General features: G+C 42.0%; 1 protein-coding gene across 1 annotated transcript in view; it reads right to left on the bottom strand.

Annotated features, from left to right (window-relative positions):
* Nucleotides 1-11256: 11256 nt before the first annotated feature.
* ATP11B (ATPase phospholipid transporting 11B (putative)) overlaps nt 11257-23842 on the bottom strand; it is a 135391-nt gene continuing 122805 nt past the window's right edge. The window contains 2 exon segments of the mRNA XM_020980826.1: nt 11257-15189; nt 18665-18798. Of these exon segments, the coding sequence (XP_020836485.1) occupies nt 15108-15189; nt 18665-18798 (216 nt within the window). The 3' untranslated portion in view covers nt 11257-15107.

Genomic DNA, 23842 nt, shown 5'->3' with positions numbered 1-23842 from the left:
GGGGACAGCTGTGCAGTGGAATGGTATTTAGAAAAAAAGAAGAGCATTAATAGAACATTCAAAAGGAAAAAAAACTAGACAGTGGTGGTTTCCCTAGTGCTGGAGAAATCTCTGAGTGAAGCCTTTGGGGCTACTTGTGTACATCGTGGGAAGGATTCCTGGTCAAGTTCGCTCTGTCCAAACTTTCCCATACTGCTTCTGAGTTGTTAAGTCCTCCACGTGCCATCTGTGGGTTCCATGGAGGAATTCTGGCGCCTCGGTCACAGTTACTCACAGGCGTGGGCGAAAAGGGATGGAGGCCTTAGAAAAGCACGGAGCCATCCAGGAGGAGGTCCCCAGTTCCCATGGCTTATGGGCAGGCTTCAGTTGTGCTGGGTAGCTGGGGGAGGCAGTCCTGGGAAAGTGACAGCATCCTCTAAAAGACTCCCACACCACCCAGGGAGGCCCACTTTTTCACTGTCAGCTTCTTCCCAAATGCTGCAGGTGCTGTGATGCTCAGTCCAGTGCCACCCCCCCCCCAGCCACACACACCTGAGCAAAGCACTCGAGCTGCTGGGACACCCCCTTCTCACTCCTTCCCACAGATTTCCCTTCTCTTGACAGGAGGCTGAAGTCTTAAAGCCACCTGCCTGTCCAGGGAATGTGAATGTTGGTGTGTCTGACTCTGTTAGCTATGTATTTATTTCATTTGTTTACCTTTTTAAAAGGTTAGCTGATGCATAACCTAGGAACTTAATCATTATATCAACTCACTTAACTTTTAAAATTCAAGCTAAATTGTTCTGACTTGGAGATTGAAGTAAAATCTTTTTCTATGGCCAAGATGAACTGGCAACCTGTAGGCTAGCCTCAATGGGTGCTGTGGTAGGAGTGAGAATAATTGTTGTAGATGTAAATACTGATAAGAATAGAATTTACCTCTTTGAGAAGGAATTTGTAATTTTCATATTAATATGATATGTGTAATGAATATACTCTTTATTCACAAATGTTCTTTTAATTCTAACTTTGTTTTTCCTTCAAGACTTTGGAAGTTTTGATATTGAGTGTGGCTAAGAAGTTAAATGATGCATTATGACTGGAAGCAAAGCATCCAGCTAATTCACAGGACACTGTTTTAGACTTTAAAGGGACCTTGGAAGCCATCTTCCACCTCCTCATTTTACAGCTGAAGGAACTAAGGCCCAGAGAAGCCAGCTGATTTAGCCAAGGCCACACAGGGAGTGTGTAACAGGCAAACTTTGGGCTCAGATCCTCTGATTTCAGAGCTAATGCTCACTCTTCTGCACCATTGCTGCTTCCCTTTCACTGACTCATGTCAAAAATGTTCAACGGGGGATTATTGTGTCCAGTTCCAGGTGTGATATTTTATCAGAGCCCTGGTGCACTGTAGTGAATCCAGGGGAGGGTAATCAGCATGGGTTAGGGTCTGGAAACTATGCCACGTGAGGAGTGATTGAGAGACGTGGCAGTGTTTAGCTTCCAAGAGGACTGGGGGGATGTGGGGCTGCCTTTAAGAACTTATAGGACTGTGGTTTTCATGTGAAAGAAAAGGCGGACTTGTTCTGAGTGGCTCTGAAGGTAACTAGGATTAACGGGTGGGGATTGGACAGGGAGGCAGATTTTTGACTCAGCATTAGAGTTTCCCAGCAGTTAGAGCTGTCCAAGAGTGGAATGCACTTCAGCCAGTGTTAGTTGCCAAACATACTCAGTTCAGCTTCAGGTGCTGTGGTCCTGGTTGCTGTCTTTCTTTGCTCTAATGTCATTATCTTGGTTTATTCTCCTTTCATCCCAGGTTTGTCACAGCTTGGATTTCACTGATTCTGAATTCCTAGGGTCCTTTATATGACTTATTCTAGTAGTATTCTATTTGAAGATTTTTGTTATGATTAACCTGATTTATCTTTCAACTCTTGTCTCTATGTCCTAAAGATGGCATGTTTTAAAATAACACATTCTGAACAAGAAACTGGCTGCAGTTGCACCTAGACTGATCTTTTCTTGACCCTGCCTTTGACCAGGCTTTGTCCTTTGTCACTGGAGCAGTTTGAAGATCTTTTGAAGGACTGTCCCTGTTAGCCTAGAGAAGAGAAGACTTGGGGAAACATGATAGCTTCAAAGAGGGATTTAAAGATTTAAAGCTGTCTTTAAAGAGAGATTGGATTTGTTCTGCTTGGTCTCCCAGTAGACATAATTAGGAACAGTGGGTGGAAGTTGAAGGTTTAGGTTTAATGTTCAGAAAAGCTTCCTAAGAAGAAGACTTGTGGAGGGCGGAGCCAAGATGATGGAGCTAAAAGCAGTGACTTGCTTGAGCTCCCCCCCAAACCCCTCCAAATACCTGTAAAAAAAAAAGTGGCTCTAAACAAATTATAGCACAGGAGAACCCACAAAAAGAAAGAGTGAAACAAATTTCCAGCCCAAGACAACCTGGATGGTTGATCAGAACGGTATATCGCGCCAGGCTGGGAGAGGAGCATATTTCAGTGTGGGTACACAGGCAAAGACCTCAGAGGACTGAATCATGGGCAGCTGTGGCAGTTTCCAGACTTCTCAACCCACAAACGCCAAAGACAACTTAGAAAGTCAGTAGGAAAGGTCTGTTGGACCACAGTGAGAGAGAAGCTTGGTCCCAGCCCCAGTCTTGGCGCAGCCCCAGGGCGGCGGCTGCTTCTGGAGCTCTTGGCCCACAGACTGAGGGGGAATCAAGTGGCTGATCAGAGGGGGATTGCAGGGATCTCTTTGCTGGTGCTGAGGCAGGATTCTTTTGCTTTGCCTGTGCTTGGATCTGGGTGGTTGGCTTGGGACGAGGAGGAGTGCTGGCATGGTGGAGCTTGTGGTGGAGAAGTAATTCTCCTTACAGTTCCAAGGCAGAAAAGAGGGCTTTTTGGCCCAGGCCAGGAAAGGAGTAAACACCTCAGTCTTGATTGTACCACCTTGGAAGAACTGAAAATTTATAGGTCCCTAGAAGTATCTTTGAAAATAGCTGCACAAAACCCCCTGAAGCTTGGGACAGTGCATCTCCACCCCTGGAAGCAGACCCCTACATTAACAGAGTTTAAAACTCAAGTTAATTGGCTGGGAACATAAGCAAACAGTGCAAAAAAAGTCAAACCATAGAATCTTTCTTTGGTGACAGAAGATCAAAACATACAACCAGAAGGCAGCAAAGTCAAAGCTCCTACATCCAAAGCCTCCAAGAAAAATATGAATTGTTCCCAGGCCATGGAAGAGCTCAAAAAGGATTTTGAGAAGCAAGTAAGAGAAGTAGAGGAAAAACTGGGAAGAGAAATGAGAGTGATGCAAGGAAATCATGAAAAACAAGTCAACAGCTTGCTAAAGGAGACCCAAAAAAATATGAAGAAAATAACACCTTAAAAAATAGACTAACCCAAATGGCAAAAGAGGTCCAAAAAGCCAATGAGGAGAATGCCTTAAAAAGCAGAATTGGCCAAATGGAAAAGGAAGTCCAAAAGCTCACTGAAGAAAATACTTCCTTAAAAATTAGAATGGAGCAAATGGAAGCTAGTGACTTTATGAGAAGTCAAGAAATTGTAAAACAAATCCAAAAGGATGAAAAAATAGAAGACAATATGAAATATCTCATTGGAAAAATAACTGACCTGGAAAATAGATCCAGGAGAGAGAATTTAAAAATTATTGGACTACCTGAAAGCCATGATCAAAAAAGAGCCTAGACATCATCTTTCAAGAAATTATCAAGGAAAACTGCCCTGATATTCTAGAACCAGATCATAAAATAGAAATTGAAAGAATCTACCAGTCACCTCCTGAAAGAGCTCCCCAAAGGAAAACTAGGAATATTATAGCCAAATTCCAGAGTTCCCAGGTCAGGGAGAAAATATTGCAAGCAGCAAGAAGACTTGTGGGTCAGCCATTTCAGTGGCTCCCCTGGCACACTTTCCAACCTGCTACAAATTTACATCAGTAAAATCAACTCCCTGCCCCCCAAACCTCCAATCTGTGAGAAGGCCCACCCACACTACTCATTTTCCACTAATGGCTTGCACTTTGTTGTGCCCCACCTCTACACCAGCTGCCCAGCTTCCTTGTAGTGATAATAACTGTCTAGGTTCATTCCTCAATGATTGCCATACTCCCATCCCATCATATCCTCCCCATCCCAGTGATTCTGAACTCTTGGATGTCATTGTCCAAACCCCATTCCCCAACTGCCACTGCTCACCCTCTTGTTCCTATGCCTCTCAATCTTCACATCTACCCACTCCTCATCCCACTCAAGATCTCTCCCGACTTTTCACTCGTAACCCCCTGATCTTGAAAGTGGTCAGAATTCTCCTGGCTCCCTATCATCCCTTCCAGACTTTCATCTTCTATCATTACTCAGTAACTTTTCCTCTTGTGAGTTCATTCAATCCATATTTTATCACCCAATCAAAATTCTGGGATCTGGGATTACCTGACCTCCAAGACACTGTTCTTCCTCAATGAATTTAATGCTTGACTCACAGTATTTTCTTCCTAACTCCTGCCTTCATACTAGGGGACTTCTACATACATATTGATGCTTCTTCAAACACCCTAATTTCCCAGTGCCTCAGCAGACTCATTTCCTATGACCTGCTCCTCCGCCCCACCTTAACTACACACAAAGATGGTCATACCTTTGATCTTGCTCACCCACAAGGTCATGTTCATAAAACTAATCTTTTGTCTTCAATTTTCCTTCTGCCTTACAGCCCCTAACCTTCTTCTTTGGTCTCACTATGACCTCCAATCCTTCCAACCTTCTGTTCTTCCTTAGGTCATCACCCTGCAGTGACTATATTCTTCTCCCTTTCCCATGTGACCCCTTGGTGAACTGCCTCTTTGTTCCCAGACATCTCAATGCAGCCCAAGGTGGCATGGGCTTCCTAGGGTGCCATACCACCCTGGCAACTCAGATTGAGCTTGTGGTCCACTGAAAGAGCTCACAAGCTCTTTTTAAGATAAACTGCTTACTGTCTACTCATGCATCCTCCATCTTGTACTTGGGAAGTTGATTTTTTTTTCTTAGTTCAAGTTATCAGGCAACATTTAACTCTGATTAGATTCAGCCCAATGTCCTGACTACCTATCAGGATCCTTTTGTATCTTGATCCTCATTCAGTGTGTTAGCCAGACTTCTCAGTTTTACATCGTTCCCAAGTTTGAGGAGAATACTATTTATGCCATTAACCAAGTCATTGATAAAAATGTTTAACAGCATAGATCCCTGGGGCACTACGTTGGAGACTTTCAAAGTTGACATTGGACCCATTGTGACTATTCTTTAGGTCAAACTGTTCAGCTAGTAATAAATTGAACAGTATTGTTCTGTTGTCTAACTACCATTTTCCCATACTTTCTATAAGAGGAGATTTTATCAAATGTTTTTCTAAAATCTAATATAAAATCCCCCCTTAGATATTTACTGTCTCTGTGACCTTAGGCAAATCACTTAACTTCTTTTTGTCTCACTTGTTTCAACTATAAAATTAGGATAATAATAGCACCTACCTCTCAAGTGTTATGAAAATCAAATGAAATATTTTTTTAAATGATTTTTAAATTTTTTCCTTTAATTACATGTAAAAATAATTTTAACATTTTTTTTCCTTCAGATTTTGAGTTTCCAAAGCTCTCCCTCCTTTTCTCCTTTCCTCTCCACATTTAGAAGGCAAGCAAATTGACATAGGTTATACATGTGTAGTCATGCAAAACACATTTCCGTGCAAGTTGTGTTGTGAAAAAGAACACAGACAAACCCCACACCCCCCCCCCATTCCCCAAACAATGAAAAAGCTCCACCAGTTCTTTTTTGGAGATGGACAGCACTTTTCGTCGTAAGCCCTTCAGAATTGTCTTGGATCATTGTATTGCTGAGAATAGCTAAGTTATCCAGTTGATCATTGTACATTATTGCTGTTACTTTGTACAGCGTTCTCCTGGGTTTACTTATTTCACTTTGCATCGGTTCATATAAGTCTGTCCAGGTTTTTCTGAGAACATTATCCGTCATTTCTTATAGCACAGTAGTATTCCATCACAATCACATAGAACAATTTGTTCAGTCATTCCCCGATTTCCACTTTGCCACCCAAAAAGAGCTGCTATAAATATATTTGTACTTATTTTTGTTTTCTATCTCTTTGGGATACAGATCTAGTAGTGGTATTGCTGGGTCAAAAGGTATGCACAGTTGTATAGTTCAAATGGGATAATATTTGTAAAGCTCCTAGTACAGTGCCTGGCATGGAATAAGCTATATAAATGCTAGCTGTTATTATTATTATTATTACTGTTATTAATCGGCAGCATTAATTTGAGAGTTTGAGAATTGGAAGGGACCTCAACATGAAGACTAACCCTTACCAAAAGGAATCCCAAATCTGCCATTCTATCTCTACTTTATCCAAAAAAAAAGAGTTAAGATCAGTCTGGCATGACCTGGGCTATTTATAAAATGTCTTGGGGGCAGCTAGGTGGCGCAGTGGATAGAGCATCAGCCCTGGATTCAGGAGGACCTGAGTTCAAATCTGTCCTCAGACACATAACAATCACCAGCTGTGTGACTCTGGGCAAGTCACTTAACCCCAGTTGCCTCACCAAAAAAAAAAAAAGTCATTGATGCCTTTTTTCTTTTTTAAACATTCATTTCTGGGAAGACTGCCCTCCAGCTCCTCTTCTCCCAGCCCCAGTTGGACCTGCCCTTAGGACACAGAAAAACAAAAATTCTCTCCTAAAGCAGATGATGGACCATGTCACCTCCCTCTTCAGTGGCTTCCTGTTCCCTATAGAATTCAGTATATACTCCTTTGTTCGGTGCTCCCCTCCACATGTGCTGGCCCAGTCAACCTGGCCTCCTCACTGCTGCTCAAAGAAGGCAGGTTTGATGATGATTGTGAGGTCGCTGACCCCACAGGTGACTTGAATTAACATGGTGCACTGTCACGCCCTCGAGGGCAGTGCCTTTGATTTCTGCCTTGTGTCCCCAGTGCCCAGCACAGTGCAAGTGTACAGTGAGTGTTTAACAAGTGCTTGTCAGCCGGTTGGTGATCCAGACAGAAGCGGAAGGCACGGCTGCCGTGGGCCTGGGCGTGAGAGCCATCCCAGGCTTTTGGGCTGGACCTCCTCGGAGCGAGTGCCGGAGAGGGAGGCTGAATAGGAGTGGGAGAGAGAGCAAGGCCCCTGTTCTGAAGGTACTCACCGTGAAATGCTGCGTGTATGCTTTGAGCCGTGGTTCATGCAGAGCTGCTCTCATGCCACTGAGATTCTGAAAACCAGTCGGATTTCCTTTTTTCACAGAATCACAGAACTTGAGGGTTAGGAAGAGCCTCTCTCTTCATGAGCTTTGCCTTCCTTTACCCCGCAGGGCTCTGGCTGTCACCCCTGTTCTGATGTCCCTTTCTTCCCTTCATACTCAACCCCCAGAGTTCAGCTTCATACAGTCTTCCTCCTCGCACCCCTTAATGCTTTGGTCTTTGTCTACATGCGTCTTGTCAGTAATCCATTCGTGGATTAATCCCACCCTCCTCCACTCCTCCTCCTGTGCCCTGTTGGCTGTGAGGTGACCCTCCCCCAGAACCTCTTCTCCTCTGGCCTCCCACGCCACCTTGCCCTGCTCAGCTGAGGATCTGAGTTTGTATTTGACCAAGAGGCCACTTGCTGGGAGCTCCTCCCTCTTCTGCTGCTCTGCATCTTAAAGCCCCTTGAATGAGGCCCGTAGCTCCAGTCTCTGATGAAGACAGTAGGCCTTCGTGCCAAGGCCACCTTGCCACTTGTTTCCTTGACCCCATTTCCTCTTGGCTTGACCCTGTCTTCACTGTTGTAACTTTCACCTCTCCCTTACTTGCTGTCTCGTTTTCTGCTCCCAACGGCCCCAGTTGTTTACCCCTCCTTCATCAGATGGTCTTGGTTGCTTCCGTTTCCTCATCCCTTCTAAGCCCTCTGCAGTCTGGCTCCTGATCTCGTTGAGGTTTCCAAACTGACGTGATCTGGGGCTGCATGAAGAGGGAGGGGCAGAGCTTCCAGGAGTCCTATGGTGCTTTGCCCTCATCATACGCCTTTTGGAGCAGTGGGCTCAGTTCTGGGCACCACAGCTTAGGAAGGACACCCACAAATTGGAGAGTGCTGAGAGGGGGGGCAGGCACGGTGAGGAAGGGCAGCACGAGACTTGGATGAAGGAACTGGGAGTGTTTGGCCTGGAGAAGATTTGGGAGTGGGGGAGGGTGGCGGGCATGACTGACTCAAGGGGCTGCCATGACAGAAGACATTAACTTGTTCTCTTGAGCCTCCAAGGGCAAAACAAGGGTCAGACAGTGGGAAGAGCAAAGAGACAAACAGCTGACTCAGCACAACGAGCTGTTTTGGGAGAGGGTGGTGTCCCCTCCTTGGAGGTTCTCTGGCAGAGGCTAGAGGACTCATTCTTGGGAGGTCGTGGTGCGGGGACTCCTTCTGTGTACAAATTGCAACCTCCAGAAGATGGCTGTTGAGGGCCAACTCTTGTGTTCTCAGCTCTCCGTCACCAAATCTGATGATCCTTTCTCAGTCTGCATCCTTCTCGACTTCTCTGGCATGCTGGATGCGTGCTGACCACCCTTTTCTTACGGATACTCTCCCCTCCTCTTTTTTTTTTTTTTGCTTTTTAGGCAATTGGGGTTAAGTGACTTGCCCAAGGTCACACAGCTAGTAAGCATCAAGTGTTGGGTCTGAGGCTGGATTTGAACTCAGGTCCTCCTGACTTAAGGGCCGGTGCTCTATCCACTGTGCCACCTGGCTGCCCCTCTCCCCTCCTTCTCTGTCTCTGTCTCTCTGGGTTCTCCTTCTGTCTGTCTGACTATTGCTTGGCAATGTCCTGTTCCCTTGCTGTGAGGATTCCCCAAGGCTGTCTTGAGCCTCTTCTAGTCTCTCTGTGCACTTTCTTGGTGACCTCACCAGCTCTTAGGGGTTTAATTATCATCAGATGCATAGAGACTCTCTCTGGCATCACCAGTTGCCTCTTGGACAACTTCACCTGGATGTCCCATGAGGCATCGAGTTCACTGTGTGTCCAAAACAACTCATGCTTTCCTCCCCATAACCCACCGTCTTCTCAAACTCCCTGTTTCTGTGGAAGGCAGCATCCCAACTTTGAAACTGCAATCATCCTTGACTCTTCACTTACCCACGTGCAGTCCTGTTAATTCTGCTTGCATTGGTGGGGTTTTCTCCTCTAGTTGCTACTTAGACCAATGAAATCATGGGTCTACTTGTTCTACCTACGTAAGTGGACGGGGGCCATTTTTCCCAATGGAATGGAAGCTTGTAGGCAGAGATTATTTCATTTGTCTCTATCTCTAGTGCCCAGCAGAGGGTCTGGCAGATAGCTGGGGCTTTAATCAACATTTGTTGGGTAATTGAATGATCTTACACTTCTCAATGCAGATTGAGTTTGTGGTCCACTTTGTCTCTGGGAAGCTAATTTTTTTTTGAACCCAGGTGTTTTCAGTGTAGCCTTAGTAATCTTATTCTCACCTGTGGAAACAATCTAAGGCATAGATCTTAGAGTATTTAATAGCTGTCTATAGTTGACGAACTATCTTCCAACTTACACTGTACTTTTTTCTTCAGTCCATAGTAATTTCTTCAAGGAACAATGAATTTGGATTTAGAAAAGTTGGGTTTTATCTCAGGTCTGCTACTTAACCTATGTAACCTTGGGCAAGCCACTTCCTTTTGTCTGAGCCTGGAGAACCTTGCCTGTGGAATGAAGGGGTTGACCCTTCTCCGCTAAGAAATGCCCATTGTGTGAAAGGCAGTGAATTTTCCAGCCGGAGCCCAACACAAGTCAGGAACACAAGGCCCTCAAATGCTTCAGGCTTCTGTCCAAGCTTTTGAATTCTGGCCCCTTTCTTCCTAAGGCTGGACTGCTCCAACAGAAAGGAATCCTTGGTTTTTTGGTGTCTTGGGAAAGTTACATCATAACTTTAACTTAGAGTCTCACTGCTTTTGAACACACTGGATTCAGGTTCCATCTGATGCCATCTCTTTGGTTTGGCTGCCAAGTGCTACAGAAACGGCCGTCTCAAGAACAGGTTTCTCAAAGTGTGTGTTCACGTCTGAGCTCGACCCCAGTGGGAAAGCAGCAAATGTGGAAGTGAGCATTGGCCACCATCTCCAGTGGCGCTACGTATGGTCCAGCCACAAGTTTTTCTGCTAGTTTACACACTGTGCTTATTCTTTCCTTTTAATTGGAAAGCAATCAGTGTGTTCAAAATCTTTTAAAAATCGAATTTTTTTTTCTATCGTAGTAAATATGAAAACTTTTTTTGGAAAATAAAAAATTGATTTGCATCTCATGCTTTTCTTCAGGGAGTTCTATGACTTGCGCCTCCCTTCCTTGCAGTTTCGTTGAAGAAAGCCACTTTGTTCATCCCCCCAGGAAGGTTCCTGCTGATGTGATGGCTACCTGCCCTCCCTTCGCCGTAGGCTTATTGGAACTAGAGGAGATGAAACCTCTTGCACTGCCCACACAGGCCCAACAGAACACCCCCCCCCGGGCATTATTCAGTCCCATTTCTCAGATGTCCGTAACAGAAATCTTTCCATCAGCAGCTATGCTATCATTATGCTAGCCAGCTAAAGGGAGCATTTCTATTAATCAGTCTGTGCTCTTCTTGAAGGGGACCACATGACTAAGTCTGAGGAAGAATGGTGTTCTAGAAATTACAGCTTTTGGTAGTTGAAGGCATATTCAATTGTATATTGCAAATGGAGGCCCCAGAAATTAAAATGAAAAGATCTGGGTTCAAATCCTGGATGTTATCATTATAAGCTCAGTCAGGATCACAAGATTCCTGCTAGATGCCACCCACAAAACTTCACACTGCAGCCTGAACCAGATTAAAATGTAATTAGGAAATGTTTAACGGAATAAAACATAAAAGTTTTACTCTGTGGTTTTCTAAGTTGACATGGGGCCAGCAAGGGATCCATTCTATTTGATTTTAACCACCGGTTCAGCAGACAAAGTGAGGGAGCATGAGTCAGGAAGACTGGCCTTTGGACCCTGACTCAGGCTCACTAGCCTTGTGACCCCAGGTGTCAGTCAGACTCCCACAGGCTCCCTGTCCTTGTCTATTTGCAGGCACAATAAAAGACACCCCACCCCAAGGAAAAATGTGAAAGATCCTTTGTAAATCTTAGTGTTAATTTAGGATTATAGATCTCATAGATGTTATCTAATATTTAAACTATTCAAAAAAATGAAAAGAAACATTTTAGCTAAATGGGAAAGTTTTATTCAATAAATATAATCTGGCAAACTTCTAAAAAACATTTACTGACAGCTGTACAATAAGCAAGTTGCATTAACTGACAATGTTCAGAAAATTTTAAAAAGGATTTCATTACATAACCACAGTGTCTGAGGTCCAACATTTGAACTACGTATTGCTACAACGTCCAGCTGCTAATGCCCCTTAAAAGCAAACATTCATCATTATAATAAACATGTCATTTAGATATCATTTTTATAGGATTATCCTTCAAGTTTTCTCAAAATAAAACCATACTCTGTTTTTTTTCTTATGAAAATAGAGGGTCACCTCATTTCAAGATGTAAATAAAATATGTACAAATGGGACCAAAATTAAACATGGTTCAAATCTCTTTGGTGTCTGTTTCATGGATGCCTTATTCCGAAAACTGATCCTCACTCACTTTGTCCTTGGCTGCTTGAATATTCATTAACAAGTATATCCTAAGCTTTAGGGAAAAGCATCTCCAGCTGAAATTGGAGTTTTATTATTTTTTTAAATCAATTATCTTGTCTTTCTATCACTTAATTCCCAATATATCCCTCTCCAACTTAAGGAACTTTTCCTAACACTGATTTTTAAAAAGAAAAAAAAATTTAGTAACAGCCAAACTTCCCAGCACATTAATGGTCTTTTGACATTCTAAATGGTATTCCTCATCTCTGCAAAGAGGGAGGAACTTGTAAAATTATTTTGTAGCGATGCTTGGTGACTTTGACTATATTCTCTGCCAGAAACAGCATGAGCTCTGATGCATTCATGGTAGGGTGTATGGTCACTGTAGCCGTGGCAAGTGAGTTTGAGCTTAGCCTTCCTACATAATACATAGTAAGGCGCCCTGGTGAGCTCCAGAGGCTTGGGTAGCTACAAGAGGGAAAGCGAGGGCATCGAGTCTTAACCTCTTCATTTCCAGAAGGGGAACTTTGGGGAGGCTATCTGCTTTTTTTGGCCCAAATTTCATTTCTCGCCCTGCCCCCATTGGAGCTAAGGCCATATTCTGCACCTAAAAGCAGTTGCTGGGACTCTTTCATAAAGTGCAGCAAACTGACTTGTTCACTAGCTGATGGGAAAACAACAACGGGTAGGCCATCACTGTAAAGCTAATTCTAAGTAAAAAGATGAAGTTAGAGATGGATACTGTATTTTATTTTGTTGGCAGAAACACGTGGGTTACTTGTTGTACCCTGTTTTCAAAAGAGTACACAATATAGATAGAGCTCATGGAAATATTTCCATAAATTATCCTGGTCATGTTAAGTTCTGTACTAGAAATTTCGGTACTAGAAAACAGATTTTTCTAAAGGTAAGTCACGTCATTTCATGCTCAGCAGACGATCATACTATAGTATCCTAAATTTTAAAACTTTTTATTTTCAATTTAATCTAGCTTTAGTATATGGGTAGGCTTTTTAAAAAACACATGGAACAACAACAAAAAGATCTTAATGTTATTTTACAAAGTAATAAATAGTCCACTGGTTGACACCAAGATTTGCTTCATAAAACTTATGTTTCAAAAAGTGAATCCATAAAATCCTGTTTTTTCATTTCAACTATGAACATCAAATGAACTTAGGACATCACTGCAGGGAGCCCGTTCTGATGGCTTGTGGCCCAGTTACAGAGGCAGAGACTCCTACTGTCTCAGGGTGGCAGCCTTCCTTCCACTCCAAGGCAGATGCAGTGAATCTCTTGCACGTCCTTTTGTTAGGTCAGATTTTACTTGATAAAAAAGCAAACTCTACCTTATTAAAGGTGCCTCACCTCCTTTGGGAAATGGGCTCAAATTTCTGTTTGTATATTGTCTGGCCTTCCTACGACCCCATTTTCAGAATAATATTCTTCTTCTAAAAGAGGTCCAGTACACCTGGAGATTTGATAGGAAAATTTTTAAAAGTTAAGGTAAAATTCAGAATGCAATATTCTTATTAACTGAAACACAAAATTTCACCAGGACATAAAATTCTTGTTTGTACTCCCTACCTCCAAATCTCTGTAGCCTCACATAAATGAAAACTGCTTATTGGCTCAAATACAGGAAAGGAATTGAGATTCTGAAATTAGATTTTTGGACAGGCTCATTACTGGGCTAACACAGTCATATACGTAGGGGTGAGTGTTACATGCTTAAGGTTGGGTTTTTCCCTAATCTTCATAAGACGGTGAATACTTTCACATCTTGAAAATAGGAATTCATTTCAAAGAAATTAAGCCACAATCAATCATATTGATTAAAACCAATTACAACCTTGGGACATCTGGACTAAAAATCACTTTTGAGGATTGAAGCTGAGTAAGTTAACTAGAGTCACAAAAACCAAATTAACTTTGCCTCAACTTCCAGTTGCTACCTTTGATCCAGAAAAATCTAGCATTCTTATCACTCAACAGAGTTCATTTAATGTCTACTGTAGTATCTCAGATACTGTATCATTTGTGGGGGAAACAAAGCCAAGACTGAATATTTATTTAAAAAACAATGGCCGAATTTTATTTCTTCATGCAGCTTGTCGAATCTGGTGGCAGTATAGTGGAGTCAAGAAAGTGGCCCTTGTGAAGGAGTTTTCCCAGAGGAACCATCTCCAGAGGGATGGACATGAGCCCCAAGGACAGGCTTCATGCTGGAGGGCTGGCTCACGTAAAAGGTGAGGGCAAACTCAAGTTGGCCATGGCAAAGCCTCTCCTCAAGAAGCCCAGCCACACTCAAGTGTAGATGCCCTCGCTCACAATACTTGAATCTATGTTATGAAAAGTATCTAAAAGTATTTATAATACTGTCCAAACTTATTTGTGTTCTTTTATTTCATACATCTGTATGTACACCACTGTCACAAAATGGATGATCCAATAGTCTTTAGATTAATGAAGGGTAGAGAGAAGGCTTAAGTTCTTAAAATACAGCAAGACCAAATTGAAATACATTAACTGGATTAAAACATGCAAAAAATCCATCAATGATAAAGTTATAAAATAATGCCTATGCTAATGAAATGGTACTTTTCTTCATATTCTGTCATAAAAGCTCCCTAGTAAATGGTTAAAAATGAAATTAAAGATATAGTTCTGGTTTCTGTTTTCACTGAACAAGAATTCTACCTCTCTGGTCTTAGAGTTTATAACTCAGACATGAACTTTCCTGGTTCTGTTGCTACCAGTTTATAAGAGGTTGTGTGGGTACATATGTACTATCTGCACAGAGGCAAGCAAACAGAATGGACTGGTTTTCTTTCCTTAAAAACCCTGTCCCGTGAACTTTACGAAAAATCAATAAAGCCATAACATGGGGTACGGGGAGAAGAGGGGCGACCTTTACACAAATGCAGCTAAAACTTCAGCCATGAAGCTTCAATAGAGTAAAAAATATAGAATAAAAAAATAGAGTTTTTAAGGCAAACTTTTCAGCACAATTTACAGAAGCAGCTTTAAACAGCAGCGGGCCCTAGCTAATTACTGGATATTTTAACATGTAAACAGGAGCTCTCTCTCCCTTTTCCACCTTGTTGACAAAACTAAATTCTGTCTGATTCTCAGGATTCCAATGAACCTGTGAGGCAGCAACTTAAACTAGGATGAGACTATTTCCAATTTATGTACAGGAGTTAATTTGTTTGGGGTTGGAATAAGGAAAAACCATAAATGGAAGGAATGTACTTCTCAAGTGGATTTTTTCTTTACTCTTGAACTTGAGTAAGTGTGCCCTATTCCATTGGTTTCAGGAAGAAGTTTGGCTGAACTAATGGTCACTAACCGAAGAATCCCACTGAACTTTCGGGAAAAGACTGACATGGCTGCCCCAATGCTACTGTTCCTTTAACAAGCAGATGAGTCCATTGTGGAGAGGGTCAGGATGCTCCTGTCGTTGGTACAGAAGGGGTCCGATGGGCTCCATGATCTACAGTAACAATAAGAGACAAGTTTGGCTGACTGGGAACTTACTTTTGGGAAAAAACAAAAAACAAACGATTAAAGCCTAAGTTTATGTTGCTAGCAACCTGAATTTTGGCTTATTCTCAGAGTTTTCATCCTGCCCTGCCAAGGGCCTACTGGAACAAGGAATCAGGAAGGAGGTCAAGAGAAGGAGAACCTGGGCTGGCACCAGCAGGGTCTCTTGTCAGTAAGTGGAGCTGGGGGATGCCAGGAGTGATCCAGGGTCCTCTTCCCCCACTTCAGGCCACTGGCCTCACTATGTATCCCAGGATAAAAGGTGATTTGCACATGGTTCTCTAGCTGCCAGGAAGTTAATGCAATTCTGAAAACACAACTAGTTACTTCCTTTTTATCAACAGGATCTAGCCCTAAAGAGCAGGTTGGAGTATTTGTGGCTATGAGCAGAGGCACAATTTAAACTTTTTTAAAAAATCCACCGGGGCAGGTAGGTGGTGCAGTGGATAGAGCTCCTACCTTGGGGTCAGGAGGAGCTGCGTTCAAATCTGGCCTCAGATACCTGATACTTACTAGCTTTGTGACCCTGGGTAAATCACTTAACCTCGACTGCCTCACCAAAAAGGAAAAAAAATCCAGACAAACAACTTCTTTTTTTTTTTTTACTTTTAAAACAACTTCTAAGGCAAATGAAGACAAAGTGACATGATGGGTAGAGGGCCAAGTTTTGAGGCAGAAAGACCTGAGTTCTAGTCCTGCCTCTGAGACACATGGCTGTGTGACTTCTCAGTGATGCAGACAAATGTCTAAGACTCTACCCTGCAATCTTTGGACAGACCGACACAAAACAGGACAGGAAATCTTCCAGGCTCAGATGAAGGGCTTGGAGCTCGTGGCTTCTGAAGTTCCCTCCTAGGATGAGAACGCCCAATGGAAATGAAAGCTGTTTTTTCCTTTATGTAGAATAGCATTTAGCACTCACTACAGGTGAGGATCAAAATATTCTGTAACTTTTGTCTTTATTACATTTATCCTCTATGAAAACCTGAAAAACAGACAGACAGGACATACTTTGACAAAATATGAAGACAAACACTAAGACAGTTTGATCAACTGCTTGTCGTGGCTGGCAACCCCAAGAAGTGAGTGGCAATCATCTCCACCACACTGAGACAGGGTGAAGCAGCACTTTCACTATGGCATATTCCTTGGATGACCAGAGACTGAAGAATCTCTAGGTTTACAGTGGCAAAGATTCACTCTGATCCATAGTGGATCTGGGAGATCAAAGTGCCTCGTGTACCTGCATGTCCCCTGTGCTACTGAAAACATTCAAGAACAAAGGCCTCCCCCGCTCTCCACCGCCAAGTTCTACAGGAAGTAACAAGACTGAACAGAGGGAGGTGGAGTCAGAAAGGCCAAGTCTACATTCTAGCTCTCACTGTTCTACTCTACTTGTTCACATTAAACAGTTCAACTAAATTGAGGAAGATTTAAGCATCTGGTAAGCTGGTCAATGGTAATTTCCACACAGCCCTCTGAATAGCACCAGAAAGGTTTGCATATTGTTATCTTGACCTGCTCATCAAAATCCAGAGTTCCAGCAGATCTCTTAAGGTTTTAAAATTATCCAGCAAGTTTTGGCTCCAGCAGGGAAGGATAAGGAAAAGGGGCTATGGCAGCAGTAATTTACAAGTAACCTGAGAAATTGGACAGAACTGGGAAAGTGCTTCAATATTGTGTCAAATATTATTTTAATTACTCCATACTGGATCCTAGACTTAGGAAAATGTAGAACAAGATGCTCCACAGAGGAAAAAAAGGGCCTGCAATAAGATTCTGACTGCCTAAGAGTAAAATCAGGATGGGACCCCCTTCCCTTAGGAGACTGTTCACAACCAAAGCCAACATTTCCCCTGAAGCAGTATCAATCACTTATCCAGGTATAAAATGTACAAAGCAACACAAAAAGTAATTATTTAAAGGTTCCTTTTTCTATATCCATGAAAAACTGCTTATGTGTTAGAAAGGACATCAAGAAAAGTGGAAATACACACAATGCAAACACTAGAAATGTTCACTTCTGGCTCAATGTTTGTTCCAGATTTCAAAGTTTACTAAAAACATGTTATTTTCATACTATCTGTTTTCTGAGGAGCCAAAATTTAGAGGAAAATGTCAACCAGAGGTTCCCTTACAATGCTGGCTACGAGGTCGACATTGTGGGGCAGTAAAATCACACTGATTCAATCCCTCACGCCAGGGGCCATGGTGCCACTACTGTCCTCAGAGGTATTCTCAACTCTACTAGAGTATGCCATGGAAAAGCCTCCACATGTGTGCTGCACTGCTCACATGAACATCCTGTGGAGGGTGTGAGATCCCCATTGGTATCATTATATCCTAGCACTATGAAAATATAATCAATCACATTTTATAAGCAGGCAAGAATACGGTGACTGAAGCACAGACATTGTGTTAACCCAAAGCACTTGTACTGCATCCCAAAGCAATGTCTAAAAAGGTCAAGTCCAAACTGATCAAAGTGTGTTAGGGAAAGTTGTCCAGACCTCATGAGGTGTAAATGATGTCACATCCATTGTTCTTCAAGACAGAAAATTAGCCTGAATGGTAAACAGATTCATTTAGCAGTCTCAAGGGAATCCTGACATCATTCACATAAAGAGAACCACAGTATACAAAAGGTTATTTCAATTCCTCCAACCAAAAGATGTGACTTTTAGTAGAATGTATGAATTTAAAAAAAACCTACCAAAAACATGTTTTAATTCATTTCACTCAAATATGCTTTTTTAAAGGCCTCATTTTGTTGAATATTTCCCCACAAGTAAGCACTCTATAATTGAAGAAATTATCAGATAGTTTAGTGATGGCACAAGCACCTTGAGAGTTCTAATACAGATTTTTAAACTTAGTAAAATGAGTTAGAGGTGCCAAATCTGAAAAACAAATTTAAATGTTTGTTACACAACTTAAGAAGGAAATTGGGGTAGGGAAAAGAAATACTGCCTTTTGTACTGTAAAAGAATAATTCAAGGTCCAGTCCCCAATAACACACCTAAAAAGATACATTAAGAATAGAAAAGTGAGGCTTTCTGATTTGACAAATTAGATTACTATTTTGTCAAGCCAAAATGCTAAAACCAGGAAACAAAAGATTACAGCAGATGCAAATGAAAAAGAGAGACGTACAAATCAAGAGACTATTGTATCTAAACAAGATCCCATATACGATATATTAGAAAAACTGTAAAAGAAAGTTCAATGCGTAGAAGTCTCTCCAAAGTTATGTTCTCTTCCTTTTAGAGCAAAAGAAGCCCTTGTGCTGGCATCTGGCCCCCCGCCCTCGCCAGCACTGGCTGCCGCAATGGGCCCAGAGTGGTCACCGGACAGCTAGCGTTGCAGCTCGTCCCGGTTTATAGGAGATTCCTCTGCAGCAAAGGCTACCATGAGACATTTCACACCTGTTAACCTGGGCCGGGCTACAGCTCCCCATCACTCGGTCCAGCATCCTTCCAAAAGATGCACACGCTGCTTGCCCCTCTGAGAAACAGCATATGGAGTCCAAGCACTTGACCCCGGGATTTGTTTCAGTAAGCTACAAGTTGAAATAGAAAGAAAAAGAAGGTCAACATTCTTTGATCTTGCTTGTCAAATGCTTTCCTGTATCATGACAACCACAAGTATACTTTAAAAAGGAAAATAGAATAGGAAAGTTTTTCATTTAATGAGATAATTATTAAAAGATTTACATGACAGTCTAAGTATGTTGTTATGAATGAGATATGAAACAAAGTACAATTGGGAGGTCTATAATTTTGCCAGGCCGTTTCTATGAACTGGCTGCCCTGATACCAAACACTCATTTCCTGACTGCTGCCGTGTTTCAAGGGAAAGACACTGGGGATTCTGAACAAAATCAAGTTAACAGAAAAGCTTAAATAAGCCTTCCATGTGATCATACATGACAATGCAGAGCCTGCACCACTTCAAAGAACTGCCTGGCTGATGGACCTGTGGAGTCAATCCAAAGATCATTTAAAGAATTTTATTCAGTACCTAGAAAATAAGTGTAATAACACCTTTAACTAGGTGATTAAACTATTATCAGTCACCTGGGGAAGAGTTTCATTCTAGCATGAAATACCACCTTTGTTCTGGACATGACTAACCTTTTTTTAATGAATCACATGACAAATGGAATTAAAATTGGAGTTACCTGTTAAGAACTAAACCAACAGAGTTCTATTAAATTAGTAACATTCAAGACGGCTTATGGTAATATTATAAAGGGATACTTTCAACAATCATCACTGTGTCAGGCTCACTGAGGGAATCCCAATTCTTGTTTCACTTAGGACAATGGATGACCTTAAGAAAGTGTCATTCTCAGAAATTTTTTAAAAAATTAAAATTCACTTTAGTCAAAAGAAATTAGTTGTATGCTCATAAATATATGGTATAATTATATCTATATAGGCATACAATTAAATTCTTTTGAAATTAAAGGGAGGAAAAAGGGGAAAATACATGGAGGGAGGTGAGAAAATATTTTTTAAAACATTATGATGTTGCAAATGTCTAAAAAGTTGGGGGCTGCAGATGGCAGCCGTAGGTAAAGAATCAAAAAGTTAAGATTTAGTGCTGGGAATCTGTGGGGTTGGTAAGCAATACACTGAGAGGACTCTGAGTCCAATGGAGAGCCGCAAGGCACTTCCTGATACATGGATCTTCTCTTGTGCCCCTGCCCCTTTTGCCCGAGAAGGGACTTGTCCAGAGTTCCATGTTGGCATCATGGATCCACCCCCAGTCCTTTGCTCTTTGCTGCTTTCACTGCCGAGACATAAGAGTGACTCGTAGATCCTGGAAAACTCCCAAACCTAATCCAGGACGTTAGCAATCTGCACCGGGTGGAGATCTCAGGACAACAGTCACAGCCTCCTCAGTAAGCTCTCTGCTCTGCCTGTAAGTCTCTCCTAATCTACCTTACAGACTGATGCCAGATTAGTCTTCCTAGAACAATATTTTCATTATATGCCTTCCCTAATCATAACACCCCTTCTCATCAAAATTTTAAAGCCTGAAGAACAAGATGCTGCTCTTCAGGCTGGCATGGGAGGCCTCCTGGCACCAGCCTCCCCTATGCTCCCTTACAGCCAACTCTCTGGACTCCTGGGCCCAAACACTTAATCCAATTTGTGAAGACATTTAGTTTGGGAATGGGGGGAAGGCATTTGAGAAACCTTGGAAAACTGCTGCTCTTGGCAACTAAAACAATTGAATGGACAGACCCAGGTTGACTGGAAAGGGGGAAAAGGATTAATTAGCATCATGTGGCCACCTGGGATGGGCACATGCCAACTGGCAGCTTCTCAACTAATTACTCTTGCTAACTAGGAGCTTAAGTTCAGCTGGTTTGTTGTTGTTGTTGTTTTTTTTTGCTTTTTGGTGAGGTGATTGGGGTTAAGTGACTTGCCCACGGTCACACAGGTAATAAGTGTTAAATGTCTGCAGCTGGATTTGAAGTAGTTCAGCTGTTTTTGATAAAGGAGTAAAAATATTGCCAGCGCCCTCAAAATGTGTGTCTGTAGACAAAGCCCTGCTGGTCTGCCCTCGTTGTGGCTTGGATGGTTTTCTACTTTTGCTTATGGTATTTCCCCCACCCGCTTCAGGTCCACAGGCCCTATGAAGGCTCCCCGACCGTCTACTCCAGCCTGGTCACTTCTCCCTCTTCTGAACTGCTGAAGCTCTTGCTGTCTCTGTCAGTCAATTCACCCTTAGTACAGAGCCCTGCCCTCTTCTGAGATTTTTTTCCACAATCTTTGTCCCTGCCCATAACTTGCATTTCTGTATCAGCCACAGTGCTCAATCTAGAATGGGTACTGAAGAAAGGCTACAAGCATTCACGATAGGCCTAAAAATTAAATTATTAAAGTTCTTTGCTTGTAAGAAAATGTTTCCCCGGACACCTGCCTCCCTGCCCCTGCAACTCACCCCCATGGACTCAAAAACCACTGAGACGCTCACACCACACATAACCTCATCCTGTAGTTCTGAGTTAGAGGAGAACTCTCAGCCTTGAGATGGGAGCTGGAGGCTCGGCACATCGCATTAGGTCATATTTCTTGGCAGGAAGCTCTCACCAGAGGATATTTTAAAATACCTCCCATGTTTAACAGCAGCAAGAAGCATAAATGCAGCCTAAGCAGCCCTGCCATAATGCTGCTGTTGCCAGAGCCCTGAAAAGATGACCTGACCGCTTGAACTTCTGGCTCTTAAAGAACTGTATGTATTGAGTGCCATTCTTATTTTAATCATGTGCTTATAAATTTGCTACTTCATATAGCTAACAGATGCCCTTGGTCAGAAGGGAGTCTCTTTCATCTTTGGTGATTGTGAGGCCACGCAGGTCCATGAAGAGGGTTGGGTTTGGTGGCCTGGGTGCACGCGCATCAGAGGGGTCTATGAAAGCTGGACGTCTAAAATCTCATGTCATTTGGAAAGGACAAGACAGACCATCATGGATGGAGAAGACGCTAGCACAGCAGAGATAAGAGCTGAGATGGTTTTACAGCTGCTGACTCCTGTGTCTTGCTTTGACAAAAAAGAAAACCAAAGCAAGTCCCTCTACCAGGGGCTGTTTGGTGGCAGCAGAAGTTGTAAGAAGAAAAAACAGGAAAGTAGAAATGATGCTAGGGGTGGAAAAATATATATATATATATATATATATGTAGCAAAAATACACAAGTAAATATTAGAAACAGACGAGAATATTCTAAAAGGATAAACACTACACCAAGGATTCAGAGATGACAGTCAGACATCCACACGCCTGGTCTGTGGCCAGGTGAGGAACCCACCTGCTGATTCCAGGTCTACATGAAAGTATCCTGCTGCCTTACTCACAATCATAACGAGAGATGAGAAAGCCAAGTCTTCACCCTCTCTTGAAGACAACTCATCCTGAGGCTACAGTGATTTAACAGGTGCACTCTGAGGCCCTGGTTTTAAATGCATAGTTCTAATAAAGGGCAGTGCTCAGGCTTCTCAGAGATTTCATGAAGAAGGCCACAATTTTCTAAGCAGCTAACTGCATAAACAGCTATGTGAGAACTCTTGGCTTTGTGGACTGATCACAACATCACTCATATCGAGGCCAGCCTCTTTCCAGTGGCTGCTACGGTCCTCTGCAACCTTAGTCCAATTGGCTAATGTATATGAATGCTTGGAATATAAACTAACATTCACATTAACCTAGATCAACACAAGATAAGTCATCTATAAAAATAATCATATAACAAGAATTCTAAGGCTTAACAATCACAAAGGAAATAAACAGAAGATAAAACAACAGGTCCCATTTTGTGTGATCTGACCTTTAAGGGGCCTGGTTTCAAGGAGGCACCCTGAAATAACAAAGGCCCTAAGAGGAGTCAGCTTACGCAAAGTATGGATGCTAGTTAAATTACGGCTATGAAACTTGTTTTCAATTAATTTTATCATAAATCATTTCATTCTTTAACAGGGCTTATCTTAAGAGTCCACAATACTTTAAAGATTAATCATAACCACCATTATATACATTTAAAAAAGAAAATATATTTGTAATTGGCCAGAATAATAACTTTCACTTCCAAGATATTTCTGCTCATATTCAAGTCAATACTTTCCTACAGTTTAATAAGGCTGAGGATTTGTTTGGTTTTGCTTATTCAATGAGGTGGATTTGGCATTCATTACCTTACCGAACTCTTAAAGAGTCAAATTTTGTTTCTCCTTGCCAAGGCAGAATTAAATTTGCCTCAAAAATGAAAGATGTAGATGACAGGTTTTGACAGTACTGGTGATCAGAAAATTGCCTGGTTCCATGCACAGACCCTCATGCATTCATTCATGAGAATTTACCTTATAAGCCATTTTTGAAAAAGTGCTTTAGGCAGGCGTTAACCTCTATCTAATAAAATGTTAAAATGTATTATAGCTACCATTCTAAGAGAAAACAAAGACTTCAAAAGTATTAGAAATTATTCAACAAATTATCTACAACTAATAGTGTCATTTCATGAATACTACAAATCCAGGTCATAAGGTATTTTTCTGCCCTTAAATTTGAAGTCACTGTGTTACAAGTTTTTTTTAAACATAAATAAGATAGAGAAATAAGAATATTGCTTTAAAAAAACCCACATCACAAAACCCTAAATCAGAATGATGAATTAACAAGAACGATGAGATTATAAATGAAATGTGAGTTTCAACCAAGACATGTAATGAGCAGATGAGTCCATGACTGACTACACAGTGAGGTCCAGTGGTAGGAGATACTACCTAGTATATGCAAGCTCTGCTCTGCTGCTACCTGGATCAGCTAGCAGTTGCCTATTGTCCTCCCCTCTGTGCTTGCTTTCAGCAAATTCATATGCTGAGCTGACTGAGCCCTTATCTTCTTCCATCTAGAAGAACAGAAAAGCAACAGGTCTCATATTACAGAGAGCAACACTTTCACCATTATGCAGGTAAATCATAGCAGCAGGCTGCTTTTAAACAATAATAAGATGCAGTCATGATCATCACAGAACAGGGCACAGTTACTTTCACAAAAGAGGGCTGATGATAAGCTTTTCTGTGTAGACAAATTACAC

The sequence above is a fragment of the Phascolarctos cinereus genome, unplaced genomic scaffold (genome assembly GCF_003287225.1).
Source record: "Phascolarctos cinereus isolate Bilbo 61053 unplaced genomic scaffold, phaCin_HiC Scaffold_7;HRSCAF=346, whole genome shotgun sequence".
Taxonomy (NCBI): Eukaryota; Metazoa; Chordata; class Mammalia; order Diprotodontia; family Phascolarctidae; genus Phascolarctos; species Phascolarctos cinereus.
This window is presented reverse-complemented; position numbering and strand designations above follow the sequence as displayed.